General features: G+C 44.9%; 2 protein-coding genes across 8 annotated transcripts; one reads left to right on the forward strand and one right to left on the reverse strand.

Moving 5' to 3' along the window:
• Window positions 1-32: 32 nt before the first annotated feature.
• LOC123124726 (uncharacterized) lies at window positions 33-1,984 on the forward strand. Its single transcript, XM_044545294.1, has 2 exons — window positions 33-1,369; window positions 1,469-1,984. Exons 1-2 carry the CDS (start codon window positions 1,184-1,186, stop codon window positions 1,781-1,783), a joined length of 501 nt encoding a protein of 166 aa, XP_044401229.1. The 5' UTR covers window positions 33-1,183; the 3' UTR covers window positions 1,784-1,984.
• A 389-nt stretch (window positions 1,985-2,373) lies between these two features.
• On the reverse strand, window positions 2,374-8,926 carry LOC123121359 (agmatine deiminase). 7 transcript variants are annotated; one of them, XR_006459679.1, is made up of 11 exons: window positions 8,677-8,926; window positions 8,081-8,194; window positions 7,683-7,941; window positions 7,560-7,610; window positions 7,198-7,241; window positions 6,998-7,076; window positions 6,598-6,732; window positions 6,147-6,382; window positions 5,793-5,933; window positions 5,107-5,465; window positions 2,374-3,405 (listed from the first exon to the last, which is right to left on the reverse strand). XR_006459679.1 is itself a non-coding variant. In XM_044541311.1 (11 exons), the coding sequence occupies exons 1-11, from the start codon at window positions 8,851-8,853 to the stop codon at window positions 5,340-5,342; spliced, it is 1,275 nt and encodes a 424-aa protein (XP_044397246.1). In that variant the 5' UTR covers window positions 8,854-8,926; the 3' UTR covers window positions 4,679-5,339. The 7 variants fall into 7 exon arrangements, 6 of the variants coding, with proteins under 6 accessions (XP_044397246.1, XP_044397245.1, XP_044397247.1 ...); XM_044541311.1 differs by lacking the exon at window positions 2,374-3,405 and having other exon boundaries at window positions 4,679-5,465; window positions 7,683-7,758; window positions 7,846-7,941; XM_044541310.1 differs by lacking the exon at window positions 2,374-3,405 and having other exon boundaries at window positions 4,679-5,465.
• Between the last annotated feature and the right edge of the window lie 10,523 nt (window positions 8,927-19,449).

Here is a 19,449-nt window from a genome sequence, read left to right on the forward strand (position 1 = left end):
ACCGGGGGCCCATCTCCCCGCCCTCCAGCGCCTCCCCCTCCCGTTCCCCTCCTCCCGCCGCCGCCGGCCTGCGCCACCGGGCCCTGCCCGCGTGGTGTTGGCGGCGGCGGCGGCCGTCCCTTCCCCGCGCGCGGTGCCACGGCTCGGGTGGTGGCATCCCGCGGCGGTGCTCCTCGGTCAACGATGATTCCGGCAGCGGCGGCTGCTCCTGGCGGCGCAGCTCCGGGTGGCCTAGAGGCGGCGGCGCAGCCCCTTGGCGGCGCGGTGGATGGTGGCGGCGCCCTCCCAGCCTAGATCTGGGCCCTTTTGGGCCCCCTCTGGGTCTGGGCGGGCCTGACTCGATCTCGCCTGCGGCGGCTCCGGCGGGGGCGGTGGTGGTGCGGCTCGTGCGGGGGGTGGTGGAGACGGCGGCACGTCTACTGCAGCTCGGCGACGGGTGCTTCACGAGCCCCTTTTGGGCTCGGCCGGGCCTCGAGGGCCTGGTACGCTCCCCTTGCCGCGTCCGGTCGGTGACCGCCGATGGCGGTGGAGGTTGTCTCCTCCGGCGTGGCTGCTCTCGCTGCCGTTCCTCGTTCCCGGCTGCTCCCTCTCGTCCTCGTTGGTCTCGCTTCGATGACCACGGTGAGGCGGCGGTGATGATGGCAAGTCCGTGGTGGCGCACGTTCGTGGGTGGCTTGTCTGGTGGTGCGCGTCGGACCGTTCGGGGTTGTGGGTGTTTGGCGGATGGGAGAAATCCGGGCCGGCTTGCCGGCACCGACGCAGTGACGCCCGTGGGCGCCATCGTTCCTTCCTGAAGGGCGTCGGGTCTTCCCCTTCCCCACGCCCCTCCGCGTACCGGGGGAAACCCTAGGACCTGTCCGGGCAGCAGCGTCGTCGTCGTCGTGTTCCTTCCTGAAGGTGCTACTTGGTATGCGGAGGTTCGAGGTGCCTGGAGCGAGGTGGTACATCTCCGGTGGGCGCAACGGTTTTGGGTTATCATCGTTTTCGTCGATCCGACGTTGTGGACATTATTTTCTCTCTTCTTTCTCTTTTGTTTCTTTTGGGCATGCTTGTGCTGTTTGCCCCAGCATTGGACTCTTTGTTGTATCGGGCGGTTGCTATATCAATATAGCGGGGCGAAAGCCTTTTTCGTAATTTGCAAACAAGGAAAAGAGAAGAAGGAGAAGCACCAAAAGGGATAAAAATGAGCAAGGTGGGTGGCCAAATCACTTGCAGTTCATGCAATAGGACAGGCCATAACATGAAAAGTTGCACAAATAATGCTGCTGCAACTAAGCATCATGGAAATGCACATATTGTCAGAGAAAGGTCTAGGAAAAGGAAACTACAGAAAGAAGCCTATGAGGCAGAAACTTCAAAGAAATCAAAGGTAATGTGCTGAACATAAGTAATTTCAAATGTTTACTACATTCTCACATGTCATATTATACCCATGTAGTCCATAAGTTTTAATGTGTACATGTAATAGGCTGAAGAAGTTGCAAGGCAGAGCAAGGGAAAGGCTGTAGCTCAAGACCTACAAGTGCACGAGTGCAAACGACCTACAGGCATTCAAATTAGGGAGCCAAATTCACAACCGAGCTCATTGCCTGTGTCACAACCAAGCTCGCTGAAATATGATAAGAATGCTCCAGGCAGCAAGGCTAGATCAGCAAAGGTTCAGAGAAGTGCTGCTACTCCATTTGTTCCACCTAAACAAGTTACAAATTTGCCACAACATTGTGTCTTCAATTTGGCTGGATACAAAGAAGCTAAGAAAGGCAGAGCAGGTCCTCCAGTTTGATGTTGAGGAGTCATTTTTGTGTCAAGAGTCATGTCATGTAATATATATCTATATGGAGTCGTGTATTCTCTGTACTATCAGGCTACTATGTTCTGTATTATAAATTAGGGTTGGTGTTTCATATGATCTTTTCATACTGGCATACAATATCTTTGTATTTTTTTTTTGTAATATTTGGTTCAGATGATCTTTGCATACTTGCATACAATATCTTTATATTTTTTGTAATATTTGGTTCATTGCAGATGATCTTTTCATAACAACATACAGTATATTTGTTTTTTGTACTATTTGGTTCACTGCATATTTTATGCTGTTCATAACAACATACAATATATTTGTTTTTTTTGTAATATTTGGTTCACTGTAGATGATCTTTTCATAACGGCAAACAATATATTTGTATATTTGGTTCACCGTAGATAAAACATAGTTGCATACATCACAACACATATAAGAAGATCAGACATACATTCTGAATCTTTTCGTATCAGCATTCAGTATACATTCTACATAAGAAGATCAGACATAAAACTGAGAGTTTGCATTGTACCAAATTCTGGATCTTTTCATAACACTTGCAAGAGGCATTGTACCAAATTCTGAATCTTTTCATAACACTTGCAAGAGGCATTGTACCAAATTCTGAATTTTGCATAAGAAGATACAGTACAAATTCTGAATCCTTTTAACAGCATACATTCTGAATGCTTGGTTAAAAGCTTACAAAGCAAAACAGCATACATAAATGACTCCTTCACAAACTAGCTTCTTCTTCTTCTTCTTCTTCCTCTTCTTCTTCACGACAATCATTTCCAAGAGTGTGAAATGACAAAGCAGAACAGAGCAAGCACAAAGAAGAACTGCAGTTTCTGAATCTTATTCTTCAAGACATCAACTTCTCCACGATGCTTGACTTCCAAATCACACACATACGCATCCAACATTTTGTTCTTCGACAAGCTGGCGTCGTTCCTTCAGTCGATACACAACATCGCTGGACCCGCAGGAGCCGTCCACCGAGGCGCCCGGGTCGGCCCACTTGTCCGTCCCGCCCCGGAGACTCCGGCGACCGAAGTTGACGTAGGGAGACTCCACCTCCTCGGCGGAGAGGCCGCTGCAGCAGGAGCCCGAGCTCGCCGTCTTCGGGCGGGCGCCGTCGCCGGGACACGCCACCTGGACGAAGAACCCGTCGTCCCCTTTGCCGGCGACATTGCTGCTGGGATTGGGATTGGTCTTGGGGTTGCGGAACGCGGAGACACCCCTGTGCTTCATGCTCTGCTCCGGGACGCCAGGAAGGCCCCCAGCGGCGGCGCCGCGGGCGCGTGGCCCTTGAAGGAGCAGTAGGCGTACCGGCATGCGCGGTGCCCCTCGCAGCCCCCGCCGCCGCTCTTCTGCGCGGAGGCGCACGTCGGCCTGGCCGCGCGCGGAGTGCTCCCAACGAGCGCCGCCTTTGCCACCACCGGCTGCGCGGCGTGAGTGGAGGTCGCCGCAGCAGCCTCCCGGCCGGCCCTGGCGCCGGAGCTGCTGGTCAAGAAAGGAAAGAAAGGCGGAGAATGGAGATTGGGGTTTGTTGGGGGTTGCGATCCTGGTCTACTCAGCGTTCTCTGCCCAGTCAGCGCCTAATCAGAATCATGGGCGCACATAAGGCTGGGGGAGGAACTTAGAGCATGGTTAATAGTATAGCCAGCTGCTGGCTATAAGCCAGTGTCATATACAGCCCATTTTATAAGCAACATGTACAATAGTAGATCAAAAAAGTGTACTATTTTTTTATTACGTGGCCCATCTTTCATTCTCACAAAGTGCATAGGAGCACGTGCTAGAGCTGGCTCTTCATGAAGAGCCCGCTTACCTTCTCTCTCCTCTTCTCTTTCCTCCAACTAAGCAGAAATATACTAGTTTATTCCTTATAGCCCGCCAACTCATCTCTATTATACTTGCTCAGTAACATCACACACTCCAATACAACTTTGCTTATGTGACACATATTTAATAAAAAGAGAGGTGCTTGTGGTAACTAGCTTAAGTTACCGGAACATCACATACTCCAAGAAACAATGGGTCTATAACCTAATAAATACATCGTTGCATGACACTACATAGATGTTCCTACACACTATGGAGGTAGTAACATAGTCTAGAGAAGTGTGTAAGTTACTAGCTTATGTTCTTGCCCATTGTGACCAGCCTAAACCGCTCCAGATTACATATAAACCGCTCAAGGGGGTTATTAACCCAGTTTGAGTAATTTCAGGGTGTTATTTGCCCTGGTTTTCAGTTCAGGGGGGTATGTATCCCAAAGAGTGAATTTGAGGATGATTTGAATACTTCTTTCTATTTATTTTTTTCAAATCTGGAGGCAAACTGCCGAGAAGAGTTTGCAAGTTCAAAAAATGAATTTAGGAGAGTTTCCCTATATTCATCTAAAAAAAGGAGAGTTTCCCTATTTGTATATGATCTCTTCATAGAATTACTATGCACAGGGAACAAATCTTTGGTCTTTGATGTATTTGTGCTTATGAAGATTTTGACGTGGATCAAACATTAGCAACGTCCATATAAAAATTTACCTTGTTCATATTTTTAAAAACCTCTTACAAAATTAGGTGGTTTATAGGAAATTTGGAGAACTAACGGTTGAGAATAGGCTTATAACTTTTGTATCGAGTCAAATGGTGCAAATTTTGACCAAATTTGTAGGAAAATATATTCACAACTACAATATCAAATATATATAATATAAGATGTATCTTATTGTGTATTTAGTATTACTAATTTTGTATTGTAGTTGTTTAAAGTTTTTTTCTATAATTTTGGTTAAATTTTGCATCGTTTGACTTAAGAGAAAATTTATAGGCCTTCTTTTGGGAGACGGAGGTAGTACATGGTATCTCATTCCTTTGTGCTTTTCCCAAAGTGTTGATGGTGCAATTTGGGAGTTAGTATTAGTATTTCTGGTCAGCCAAATTAATTTAGGTGTTAGTTGTCAGGCTATTCAGCATTTTCCAATGAGGAATCTGTGGTGCTGTGCGGATCAATTTCCCGCAGCAACATAAGGCTATTTGATCGCATTCAGAGAGTTTTTTTAGGATTATGATAAAGTATTTGATTTATTTTTAAGAAACTGCAAGATCAAAGAGGCTGGAACATTTTCATAGAAAAGACTATTTTGTATGATTTCACTCATAAGTTCCTGAACAATTTCTAGAGTTGTAACGGAGGCCTAAAAGGGAATGCTTGGTTAGGGAAAATGAACTAGGCTTCAGAAAAATAGGCAACCTAGAAATAATAAAAACATTACTACTACGTAGGAGTATTACCTAGAAGAGATTTGTGCAAACAAGAAGAAGAGAGAAACACTTGATCTTTTGCGTGTGCTTCGTTCAGTTTGCAGACTTCTATAGGATTTGTTGATCCCTGATCCCTGAGACCACGAGACAGGCATAAATCGTCTATCTTCAAGTGGGCAACATTACCACCGTATATGCTGGTATTTTTCCCCTCTCCTTTTCTTTTGCCTGTCCATCATGGTGCCAGCTTCTCGCCCCTTCCCTCAACCCTGACCCTCCATGGTGTCCGCATCAGAGGGATGGGGGCAAACGGCAGGTTGCTGCTGCGTCGCGCAATGAATGTTTCCTCCTCCGAGGACAATCTCCCTCCCCCCTTCCACCATCACTACCTGCAACAGGCAGCAAAATCACATCACATGGATGAACTCATGATACAAAAAGAGAGGTGTACAAAGGTGTAATCCGTCGAGTAAGATACAGATGGACCTATGCATAATATGCACATGTTAACAAGACTCGGCCAATGTTAGCAATTTGAGTAGATTTCCACCGGACAAACTTTGCAGTGCTACTGACTATCCACATTCGGCCAAAGAAAACTTAAACACCCATTACTGATAGTACAAGTACAAGGCTCCAGACGAATAGGAGGATGGTACAAGAAAAATCTCTGGCGCCGATTAAGTTTCTAGCTAATGTGTTGCTGGAGATATCACCTCGTGTTTGGGAAACACTTTCTCCAAAATTTTGCGTGCTTCTTCATCCCACTTGTCACCAAAGGCTGGTGCTACAACCCCACCATTGGCGATGTAGAAGTTCACATACGATCCAGCTAACCTCTGCTGCCCTAATGCCACCTGCAACCATCATATATTGTCACCGCGCAAGAACCAGTGAGATATCGAGAGCTCCTAAGGAGCACTCGCTGAAAATATCTGTTTAGTCCAACATATGCCGGCAAAGCTGAGATTCATGTGTATTTGCTTAGATTGTAAAGGAATTTAACCTCGGGTGAACTAGGGTAAGACTGCAAAGCAAAACTGAAATATATCTTTATCAAATACCCTTACCGAGCCTAGAAATGGTTGTGCTACTTCTTCAGTCATGTACAGTGGCCCAGGGACATGAATCTTGATAATATCTAACTTCCGGCCCTTGGCATCAGTGGTATTGGACAGAACGTCGAATGCGGCAGCTGAATGCTCATACTGAGGATCAGATTTGTCGTCGATCCATGATAAGAGAACAGTGGATGGACCAGTAAAGCAGCATATGTTGTCAACATGCCCACTGATCATTTCATCCCCTGCAGAGTCAGAGGCTCAGTAGCAAGTGGGTAGCAATGTAAGCACCAAACAATGATACTCCCTCTGTAACAAAATATAAGACGTTTTTTGGTGTAGTTGGCTACAAAAATACATCCCACATTTTGTTACAGAGGGGGTAATTTAAGTAAATGGTACAGAAGAAAAAAAAACCTTTATACACTACGAATATGGGGTGTTTTTTTTAATAACATACCGTAAAGCCCTTTGGGTAACCATATGACCTTCGACACACCAAGATGAGTCTTCAGCTGGTTCTCTATCTCATCCTTACTCATGTGGGGATTTCTGTTCCCATGGCATAAACACTGCTCAGTGGTGATACAGGTTCCTGTGTAAAGGGGGAGGTGTCTTTGATTTATGCAATAGGATGCCAATATTAGAGAGCTCTACAAAATCTAAATCTGAGAATCATAAGGATAAATCTGAGAATCTCACAAGGATAAAAGAAATAGCATAGGATGAAAGTATGCAGTGCAGCACTTCTGGCACAAATAAAGTGGGGGAAATAGAATAGCCAGCACTTCTAATATTTCAGAGAGCAGAAAGTGTTTTCGAAACATAGAAGTTAAGTGGGTTGATCATCTCCATGCTACCTTCTCCGTCGACATGAATGCTTCCACCTTCAAGAACAAAATTGGTTTCAAACCTTGGAATCCTCTCCAATTCCAAAACCTACAAATAAAAAAATAGTAAGCACTACCTGGAATTCAAATGATTAAATAAGACGAACTAGAGTGATAAGTTGCCAAAACATATTAAATGCATGTCAATTGGGATTTAGTAAATTTTTTACCTTCCTGGCAACAAGGTTGTCTTCAGTTATATGTTCTTCATGTCCTGTGGATCCAAACAAGAAGTGTTTGTTGAATTCAATACATGTTACCCATTAGCTGCCAGAGCTCCAGAATTAGGGTGCAGTAACATGTAAATTGAAGCTCTACATGAAAAAAAATTAGCATTTGAATGCACCGAAAGCATGTGCCAACTATGTACTCACATAAAAGAACACTATGTGGTAGCAGAAAAAACTGCACAGTAATATCCAAAAGTAAGACTATAAGCCACATATTGCAACTTTATAGGTACATTGTTAAGAACTATGCAAGTATAATGTAAAAAAAAAGTATGGTAGTTCAAAACAATGGCAGGATATACCTTTTCTCCTATTGAGCTGATGATCTTCTGGCCCAAATAAACCATTATAACCTTGACAACAGCACAAATTAGATGTTGGCACATATTTCTTGTTATCACAGACTGTGGAGATGGAGGTAGTACCTCCATATGCATTGTACTGCCAATCCACCCCTGCAATTTCTCTCCTCAATCTTGTGTCGCCTTCACGCACGACAAACTGATGATAGAATAAATAGTGGGTCAACAAAGCCAATTCCAGTGAGTACAGCGATTTCCTCCATAAAACAGAGAGGAGAATTCTTACACTGGGGCCCAAATCACGCAACCAAACAAGACAAGCGCTCATCTCTACCACTCTAACATTGGATTTATGTTCCATCAAATGGACTACCCTCGCGTACTCCACGGATGCAAAAATAGAGCAAGGTAAACCTCTAGGGTGAAAGCAACAAAAATTGAAGCCGATGATATTCGTATCCTGAATTTCTGACAAATCATCCAGACAAGAAAAAGATTCTCTGATGGATGAGTCTGCATACCTGGGTAGCGTTACAGCATACAGTTACTGGCTCAAACCTTGAGATTGCATCTACAACATTTGCAAAGGCTTTTTGAGCAGGGGCAGCCGCATCTCTCCAAAATCCTTGAGCGTCCTGGCATATGGCAGTGCAGATATGTGAGCCTCGAGTGCAGATCTTTAACTGTCAGGCCATGCGAGTAATGTGGCAAGCATTTCTTCGGAAGAGCACAAAGGTAAACTGCCACGCAATTCCACACAGGTTAAAATCAGTAGTAAATCAACATGAAGACGAACAAATGATACTAAAAAGATGAATTACCACCACATATAATTAACTACGTCCAATGTAGTCAATCATTGGTCTGGTCTACTATATCTCACTGGAAGAAATTTGTTTATAACTACTACCAACATTGTGAAGTTTGGTCCGCAATCACCAGAACAACAGTACATTTCCGAAATGTAAAGACCGCAAATCGGCAAATGAATGAAATTTTGTGAAATTTTCATCATCTAGCTAGGGTTCCGTGTTGGCCTCACAGAAGTAAATAAAACTTCAAGAAAGAGCAACCAGGTCTCTCAAGAATCAAGACTCAAGAGCACTTCAGTACTGACCGGCCACCCAATCCAGCACTGGTCGTGCGGCTCCCACTCAGCCGGCATCCGGAAGCCGAGCGCCGCGGGGGTTCCATCAAGAACCTTCCTCCTCGCCCCTGCCTTGGACGCCGCGACGGCGGCGGCGGCGGCGGCGGCTCGGTAGCCTCGCCGGAGAAGCCGGAGCTGGGTGGGCATCGATTCTCAGCTTTGCTTCCTGCGCTCAAATTGGTCAGGGTGGACATCAGCAACGTGGCACATAACCTGGCCAAATGGCCCAGCCCGGCTGTAAAAGGGTCTGGACAGGCCGTGCCGTGCCGGGCGAAGGCCTGGCCACGCGGGTAAGCCCGGCACGGCACCGCTAAGGGCCAGCCCCGAGAACTAATATTGAAAGGCATGTCTTAAAAAAAAACTAATATTGAAAGGCTTGTCTTAAAAAAAAACTAATATTGAAAGGTCCCCTTCGAAGGTCACTTTAGGTGGACTGAGCGTGCCCACTATCAGGTGTCGCGTTTTGGGTGTCTTCTCGGGATTTTATTTTTTATTTTTTCTTCCTGCGTTTTTGGGTTTTAGATGGTTTTTTTTGGCTTTTCGGTTTTTGCCCATTCCCCCTAGGTTTTAGACAAAACAAAAAAAAAACACGCAAAAAAAGTGATTTTTCTTCCATGAAAGGGACAAAGTTGCTTCTCGTTGAGGCGCAGATTTGCTTACACGAGAGACACACAACTGTGCCTCTCAAAAAAAGGAAAAACATGTTTTTTTCTTTCATGATAGGCACAAATTTGCTTCTTGTAGAGACACATGTTTGCATCATGAGAGACACAATAGTGCCTCTCGGAAAAGCAAAAAAGCAAAAAGCAAAAAAAAAAACTTCTGTGAGAGGCATAGATTTGCTTCTCGTGAAAGGCATAGTTTGCTTCGTTGTTCCTCTCAGAAAAGGAAAAAAAGACTCATTCGATCGCTACCCCGCCAGCTCCCCTTCGATCGATCGTTGTCAATGCTTACAATGAATTTTATTTTTCAAACCGGTTTACTAATTTTTCTATCTCTCCTGATTTTATGCCGGTTAGTCTAGGCGGGAAGAAAAAAGAAATAAAGTGCTTAAAAGGGGACTTGAACCCATATCTAATAAGTAGCTACTAAGCTCAATAACCAACTCAACCGCTTTTACATGTTGTCACAAAAATCTCAAAAAGAAACTCGTTGTCACGGGGGAATTTGAATCCTTCTTCCTTCTACAATGTCAACAAAAAGGTTAATTTTAGCATTGATAACTTTGGCATGAGCATCATGATATAAACTATGGCATGTGCATCCTTGTAACTTCAACATTGGCACACTGGTAACAAAAAAATGGCATGATAAAGCTGGTAATTATATCGTAAGAAGGCTAGTAACTACATCATGAGAAGCACGGCAACTTTAACATGTGCAACATGGTAACTTTGCACAGAAGTTACCAGGGGATATATTTGAACAACTCCTGCTCTCCTAGGTGAAATTTATTATGGTGTTTGACCGTAGGTTATTGTTGGAAATATGCCCTAGAGGCAATAATAAATGGTTATTATTATATTTCTTTGTTCATTATAATTGTCTATTGTTCATGCTATAATTGTGTTATCCGGAAATCGTAATACATGTGTGAATATATAGACCACAACGTGTCCCTAGTAAGCCTCTAGTTGACTAGCTCATTGATCAACAGATAGTCATGGTTTCCTGACTATGGACATTGGATGTCATTGATAACGGGATCACATCATTAGGAGAATGATGTGATGGACAAGACCCAATCCTAAGCATAGCATAAAAGATCGTGTAGTTCGTTTGATAGAGCTTTTCCAATGTCAAGTATCTTTTCCTTAGACCATGAGATCGTGTAACTCCCGGATGCCGTAGGAGTGCTTTGGGTATACCCAACGTCACAACGTAACTGGGTGACTATAAAGGTACACTACGGGTATCTCTGAAAGTGTCTGTTGGGTTGACACGGATCGAGGCTGGGATTTGTCACTCCGTATGACGGAGAGGTATCTCTGGGCCCACTCGGTAATGCATCATCATAATGAGCTCAATGTGACTAAGGAGTTAGCCACGGGATCATGCATTACGGTACGAGTAAAGTGACTTGCCGGTAACGAGATTGAACAAGGTATTGGGATACCGATGATCGAATCCCGGGCAAGTAACGTACCGATTGACAAAGGGAATTGTATACGGGATTGATTGAATCCTCGACATCGTGGTTCATCCGATGAGATCATCGTGGAACATGTGGGAGCCAACATGGGTATCCAGATCCCGCTGTTGGTTATTGACCGGAGGGGCGTCTCGGTCATGTCTGCATGTCTCCCGAACCCGTAGGGTCTACACACTTAAGGTTCGGTGACGCTAGGGTTGTAGAGATATTAGTATGCGGAAACCCGAAAGTTGTTCGGAGTCCCGGATGAGATCCCGGACGTCACGAGGAGTTCCGGAATGGTCCGGAGGTGAAGAATTATATATAGGAAGTCCAGTTTCGGCCACCGGGAAAGTTTCGGGGGTTATCGGTATTGTACCGGGACCACCGGAAGGGTCCCGGGGGTCCACCGGGTGGGTCCACCTATCCCGGAGGGCACCATGGGCTGAAGTGGGAAGGGAACCAGCCCTTAGTGGGCTGGGGCGCCCCCCATGGGCCTCCCCCTGCGCCTAGGGTTGGAAACCCTGGGGGTGGGGGGCGCCCCACTTGACTTGGGGGGGGGGGAGTTTTCCCCCCTGGCTGCCGCCCCCCTTTGTAGATGGGTTCCAGGGCCGGCGGCCCCCCTCCAAGGGGCCTATATATAGTGGGGGGAGGGAGGGCAGCAGGAACACAGCCCGGACCGACCTTACACGTACGCTTACGTGAGACAGGTTCCACCGACTGACATGCACTAGTTGCATAAGGTGGCTAGCGGGTGTCTGTCTCTCCCACTTTAGTCGGAACGGATTCGATGAAAAGGGTCCTTATGAAGGGTAAATAGAAATTGGCATATCACGTTGTGGTTTTACGTAGGTAAGAAACGTTCTTGCTAGAAACCTATACAAGCCACGTAAAAACTTGCAACAACAATTAGAGGACGTCTAACTTGTTTTTGCAGCATGTGCCTTGTGATGTGATATGGCCAGAAGATGTGATGAATGATATATGTGATGTATGAGATTGATCATATTCTTGTAATAGGAATCACGACTTGCATGTCGATGAGTATGACAACCGGCAGGAGCCATAGGAGTTGTCTTTATTTTGTGTATGACCTGCGTGTCATTGAATAACGCCATGCAAATTATTTTACTTTATTGCTAAAAGCGTTAGCCATAGAAGTAGAAGTAATCGTTGGCGTGACAACTTCATGAAGACACAATGATGGAGATCATGGTGTCATGCCGGTGACGAAGATGATCATGGTGCCCCGAAGATGGAGATCAAAGGAGCAAAATGATATTGGCCATATCATGTCACTATTTGATTGCATGTGATGTTTATCATGTTTTGCATCTTATTTGCTTAGAACGACGGTAGTAAGTAAGATGATCCCTTATAATAATTTCAAGAAAGTGTTCCCCCTAACTGTGCACCGTTGCGAAGGTTCGTTGTTTCGAAGCACCACGTGATGATCGGGTGGTAGATTCTAACGTTCGCATACAACGGGTGTTGACGAGCCTAGCATGTACAGACATGGCCTCGGAACACACGCAATACACTTAGGTTGACTTGACGAGCCTAGCATGTACAGACATGGCCTCGGAACACGGAGGACCGAAAGGTCGAGCATGAGTCGTATAGAAGATACGATCAACATGGAGATGTTCACCGATCTTGACTAGTCCGTCTCACGTGATGATCGGACTAGTCAAGATCGGTGAACATCTCCATGTTGATCGTATCTTCTATACGACTCATGCTCGACCTTTCGGTCCTCCGTGTTCCGAGGCCATGTCTGTACATGCTAGGCTCGTCAAGTCAACCTAAGTGTATTGCGTGTGTTCCGAGGCCATGTCTGTACATGCTAGGCTCGTCAACACCCGTTGTATGCGAACGTTAGAATCTACCACCCGATCATCACGTGGTGCTTCGAAACAACGAACCTTCGCAACGGTGCACAGTTAGGGGAACACTTTCTTGAAATTATTATAAGGGATCATCTTACTTACTACCGTCGTTCTAAGCAAATAAGATGCAAAACATGATAAACATCACATGCAATCAAATAGTGACATGATATGGCCAATATCATTTTGCTCCTTTGATCTCCATCTTCGGGGCACCATGATCATCTTCGTCACCGGCATGACACCATGATCTCCATCATTGTGTCTTCATGAAGTTGTCACGCCAACGATTACTTCTACTTCTATGGCTAACGCTTTTAGCAATAAAGTAAAATAATTTGCATGGCGTTATTCAATGACACGCAGGTCATACACAAAATAAAGACAACTCCTATGGCTCCTGCCGGTTGTCATACTCATCGACATGCAAGTCGTGATTCCTATTACAAGAATATGATCAATCTCATACATCACATATATCATTCATCACATCTTCTGGCCATATCACATCACAAGGCACATGCTGCAAAAACAAGTTAGACGTCCTCTAATTGTTGTTGCAAGTTTTTACGTGGCTTGTATAGGTTTCTAGCAAGAACGTTTCTTACCTACGTAAAACCACAACGTTTCACTTAGATTATTGACTCTAGTGCAAGTGGGAGACTGTTGGAAATATGCCCTAGAGGCAATAATAAATGGTTATTATTATATTTCTTTGTTCATGATAATTGTGTATTGTTCATGCTATAATTGTGTTGTCCGGAAATCGTAATACATGTGTGAATATATAGACCACAACGTGTCCCTAGTAAGCCTCTAGTTGACTAGCTCGTTGATCAACAGATAGTCATGGTTTCCTGACTATGGACATTGGATGTCATTGATAACGGGATCACATCATTAGGAGAATGATGTGATGGACAAGACCCAATCCTAAGCATAGCATAAAAGATCGCGTAGTTCGTTTGCTAGAGCTTTTCCAATGTCAAGTATCTTTTCCTTAGACCATGAGATCGTGTAACTCCCGGATGCCGTAGGAGTGCTTTGGGTGTACCCAACGTAACTGGGTGACTATAAAGGTACACTACGGGTATCTCTAAAAGTGTCTTTTGGGTTGACACGGATCGAGACTGGGATTTGTCACTCCGTATGACGGAGAGGTATCTCTGGGCCCACTCGGTAATGCATCATCATAATGAGCTCAATGTGACTAAGGAGTTAGCCACGGGATCATGCATTACGGTACGAGTAAAGTGACTTGCCGGTAACGAGATTGAACAAGGTATTGGGATACCGATGATCGAATCCCGGGCAAGTAACGTACCGATTGACAAAGGGAATTGTATACGGGATTGATTGAATCCTCGACATCGTGGTTCATCCGATGAGATCATCGTGGAACATGTGGGAGCCAACATGGGTATCCAGATCCCGCTGTTGGTTATTGACCGGAGGGGCGTCTCGGTCATGTCTGCATGTCTCCCGAACCCGTAGGGTCTACACACTTAAGGTTCGGTGACGCTAGGGTTGTAGAGATATTAGTATGCGGAAACCCGAAAGTTGTTCGGAGTCCCGGATGAGATCCCGGACGTCACGAGGAGTTCCGGAATGGTCCGGAGGTGAAGAATTATATATAGGAAGTCCAGTTTCGGCCACCGGGAAAGTTTCGGGGGTTATCGGTATTGTACCGGGACCACCGGAAGGGTCCCGGGGGTCCACCGGGTGGGTCCACCTATCCCGGAGGGCACCATGGGCTGAAGTGGGAAGGGAACCAGCCCTTAGTGGGCTGGGGCGCCCCCCATGGGCCTCCCCCTGCGCCTAGGGTTGGAAACCCTGGGGGTGGGGGGCGCCCCACTTGACTTGGGGGGGGGGGGGGAGTTTTCCCCCCTGGCTGCCGCCCCCCTTTGTAGATGGGTTCCAGGGCCGGCGGCCCCCCTCCAAGGGGCCTATATATAGTGGGGGGAGGGAGGGCAGCAGGAACACAGCCCCTGGCGCCTCCCTCTCCCCCTGCAACACCTCTCCCTCTCGCAGAAGCTTGGCGAAGCCCTGCCGAGATCCCCGCTACTTCCACCACCACGCCGTCGTGCTGCTGGATCTCCATCAACCTCTCCTTCCCCCTTGCTGGATCAAGAAGGAGGAGACGTCGCTGCTCCGTACGTGTGTTGAATGCGGAGGTGCCGTTCGTTCGGCACTCGGTCATCGGTGATTTGGATCACGACGAGTACGACTCCATCAACCCCGTTCATTAGAACGCTTCCGCTCGCGATCTACAAGGGTATGTAGATGCACTCCTTTCCCCTCGTTGCTAGTATACTCCATAGATGGATCTTGGTGATGCGTAGGAAATTTTAAAATTCTGCTACGATCCCTAACAGTTATTAGGAGTATGGTTTTGTAGATATAGTTTGAGACGTATCAGCATCCCTTGTTTAATCCCTACTCGTCCTTGAGTAGATAGATGATAAAAATATATATTTTGGTTGTGAATGACACTAGCATGAATTCTAATCAATTCGATGTAATTGCGAATGATCTTAAATGATAGTGATACAAAGCAATTGTCTATAGTTGATACAAAGCAAATAATATCAAAATATGCAAGTAAAATCATTATTGCTTTTCATGGATCAGAACTTTCACGACACAATCATCAACACTATAAGGTTTAGAATGAATGTCAATTGTATCATGAAACGTGATGCTCAAGGTTGTATCGTATCAAACGTTTTATTATAACATGACCCAGAGCACAGGTCAAGTAACTAATCACATGACTCCCTTTTCGACTACTTAGTACCCACACGATGTTCGAACACGAGCTTTGATCTTTGCACTTATCAAATGGACAAATAGGATAATGATGAGGTTTAGTAAGAAGTCAAAAATAAAGAAAGTCACATACCAACGTGTCTAATCATTAGACAATGGAGACGCCTTATAATCGATATTGGTGCAAGGAGTAGGAATTAATTGCCATGTAATGGACACACTAGAGCTATGAGTGTATGAAAGCTCTCCTAATGGACTAGTGGGGTGTGCATCCAACTCACTTGCTCTTAAAGACATAGAGCGTTTGAGGATGCTCCTCATAGGAATATGCAAGCAAAGTTCTATTATGTGGAAAATCCCCAACTAGTATAGAAACATAAAGCATATGGAAACTCTCTATATGATAAATCAATGTGCTACATTATGAAACACATATTCTATGCAAAAAAAGTATAGTAGTGTGCCCCCTCTCTCTTATATTCCCTTCTCCTTTTTTTGGTGGCTGATACGTCTCAACTGTATCTATATTTTTTTACTGTTTCATACTATTGCATTATCACTTTTATATAATTTTTATAGAAATTTATATTATTTTTCTGGACTAACCAGTTAATTTAGTGCCTAGTGACAGTTTCTATTTTGTGCTTGTTTTTGGTTTCGCAGGAAATCCATATGTAGGAAGGTCAAAACACGATGCCAATTTTTGACGATTTTCTGGACCAGAAGAGACCCTAGAAGCTTCAGAGAGGGAGAAGACGACCACCAGGGGGCCCACACGGCCAGGTGGCACGCCGTATTTAGAAGAATTTTATCACCGCCGCCAGTTCCTGTTTCACAAAGATCCAATCTAGAGGCCTGTTCCGGAGCTCTGCCAGAGGGGGAAGCAATTGCAGAAGCCTTCTTCATCGACCTTGTTGCCTCCATGCTGATGTTGAAGGGAATATGCCCTACAGGCAATAATAAAGTTGTTATTTATATTTCCTTATATCATGATAAATGTTTATTATTCATGCTAGAATTGTATTAACTGGAAACTTGATACATGTGTGAATACATAGACTAAACACAGTGTCCCTAGTATGCCCCTACTAGACTAGCTCGTTAATCAAAGATGGTTAAGTTTCCTAACCATAGACATGTGTTGTCATTTGATGAACGGGATCACATTATTAGGAGAATGATGTGATGGACAAGACCCATCCGTTAGCTTAGCATAATGATCGTTAAGTTTAGTGCTATTGCTTTCTTCATGACTTATACATATTCCTTTGACTATGAGATTATGCAACTCCCGAATACCAGAGGAATACCTTGTGTGCTATCAAACGTCACAACGTAACTGGGTGATCATAAAGATGCTCTACAGGTATCTCTGAAGGTATTTTTTGGGTTGGCATAGATCGAGATTAGGATTTTTCACTCCCAGTATCAGAGAATACCTCTAGGCCCTCTCGGTAATACACATCATGATAAGCCTTGCAAGCAATGTGACTAATGAGTTAGTTGCGGGATGATGTATTATGGAACGAGTAAAGAGACTTGCCAGTAACGAGATTGAACTAGGTATTAAGATACCGACGATCGAATCTCGGGCAAGTAATATACCGGTGACAAAGGGAATGATGTATGTTGTCATTACGATTTGACCGATAAAGTTCTTCGTAGAATATGTAGGAACCAATATGAGCATCCAGGTTCCGCTGTTGGTTATTGATCGGAGATGTGTCTCGGTCATGTCTACATAGTTCTCGAACCCGTAGGGTCTGCACGCTTAATGTTCGATGACGATTTGTATTATGAGTTATGTGTTTTGGTGACCGAAGATTGTTCAGAGTCCCGGATGAGATCACGGACATCACGAGGAGTCTCGAAATGGTCGAGAGGTAAAAATTAATATATTGGATGATAGTATTCGGACACCAGAAGTGTTTCGGAATGTATCGGGTACGTATCAGAGTACCAGGGGGTTACTGGAACCCCCCGGGGGAAAGATATGGGCCATATGGGCCATAGGAGGGAGGCAAGGCAGCCCCAAGGGGTGGCGCCCCCCCATGGGGAGTATGAATTGGACTAGGGGAGGGAGCGGCGCCCCCCTTTCCTTCTCCTCCTCCCTCTCCTCCCCCTTTCCCCCTCCGATGAAAGGAAGGGGGGCCGAATTGGACTAGGAGCCCAAGTGGGACTCCTCCCACTTGGGGAGCCCCTAGGCCGGCCTCCTCCCCTCTCCCTCCTTTATATACGAGGGCAGGGGGCGCCTCTAAGGGACACCAATTGTTCTTAGCCATGTGCGGCGCCCCCCTCCACCATTTACTCCTCCAGTCATATTGGTGTAGTGCTTAGGCGAAGCCCTGCGCGGATCACTTCACCATCACCATCACCACACCATCGTGTTGACGAAACTCCCCCTCGACACTTTGCTGGATCAAGAGTTCGAGGGACCTCATCGAGCTGAACGTGTGCTGAACTCGGAGGTGTTGTACGTTCGGTGCTTGATCGGTTGAATCGCGAAGACGTTCGACTACATCAACCGCATTAAACTAAAGCTTATGATTTCGATCTACGAGGGTACATGGACACACTCTCGCCTTCTCGTTGCTATGCATCTCCTAGATAGATCTTGTGTGATCGTAGGAATTTTTTTGAAATTGCATGCTACGTTCCCCAACAGATGTGTGAGTAGTTCCATCAGGACCTTAGGGTCCATAGTAGTAGCTAGATGACTCTCCTCTTTTTGGATCTTCAATACCATGTTCCCGTGAGCTTCTCACATGATCGGGATCAATTCGATGTAATCGGTGGTGTGTTTGTTGGGACATGATGAATTGTCACTTTATGATCAGATTATTCATTGAAATCAATTGAATCTGTTGAGGTTTTATTTGTTTTATAATTAAATAGATTTGCATGCTCTTCGATCTATCTATCTTATTTAGCCAAGTTCGATGGGTTTTTCTTCAGAGGGAGTGGTGTTTTGTAGCGGGTCACTGTGCTCTAACCCAATGACAATAAGGGCCAAGTCACGTACTGTATTGTTGCCACTAAGGGTAAAATGGTGGGGTTTTTTCGTATTGATTGGCTTCTTCATGTCTATATTATGTCATCTTTCTTATTGTGATACTCTGTTTCTTGCAAACTTAATACCTCAAGATGCATGCTGGATAGTGGTTTTGGGTGGAGTATTAGTAGTAGATGCAGTTGGATCAACGGTCTATTTATCACAGATGTAATGCCTATATGATATTATATCATGAATGAGCATAGTCATAAATATTGCAATCTGGTCAATTGCCCAACTGTAACTTATGTACCATGCCATTCGCCTATTTTCGAGATAGATGTCACTAGTGAACCTATGCCCCCTAGATCTAATATCCATTATCGAATACTTCTACACAATTGCTATCTTCTATTTGTCGTGTTCACCTTGCTACTATCTATCTCTATCACTTGTGTTTTACCTTGTAATTAGCAAGACAAGGGGCTTGACAACCCTCTTGCCGTGTTGGGGACAAGCTTGTTTGTGTCGTGTGTGTCAGTGTTGTTGACTTGTTTAGCTTGGAAGCTCCTACTAGATTGATAACCTTGGTTCTCTAACTAAGGGAAATATTTGTTGTTTGCTGCTTCACCATTCTCTTAGGGGAATCCCATCATGTTGCGGGAGTAAGCAGTGTCCTTCTTGGCTCTTTTCTTTTTTTGTCCCTTTTGGCTTTTTTGTTCCTCACAAGGTAGGGGCAACACTCTAACATGATGATCAGTACAATAGTTGTACTCATAACTCAATTGATAATAAACATGATGTAAAAACATCTATTGAATTACTCTGGAAGTGTGCCAGTATATGTGATGATCTAGCATAGCAAAGACATATAAAAAATAGACAAGTCATGTAAATATCAGCCTGGAGGAAATATGCCCTAGAGGCAATAATAAAGTTGTTATTTTATATTTTCCTTATTC

Source organism: Triticum aestivum, chromosome 5D (genome assembly GCF_018294505.1).
Source record: "Triticum aestivum cultivar Chinese Spring chromosome 5D, IWGSC CS RefSeq v2.1, whole genome shotgun sequence".
NCBI lineage: Eukaryota > Viridiplantae > Streptophyta > Magnoliopsida > Poales > Poaceae > Triticum > Triticum aestivum.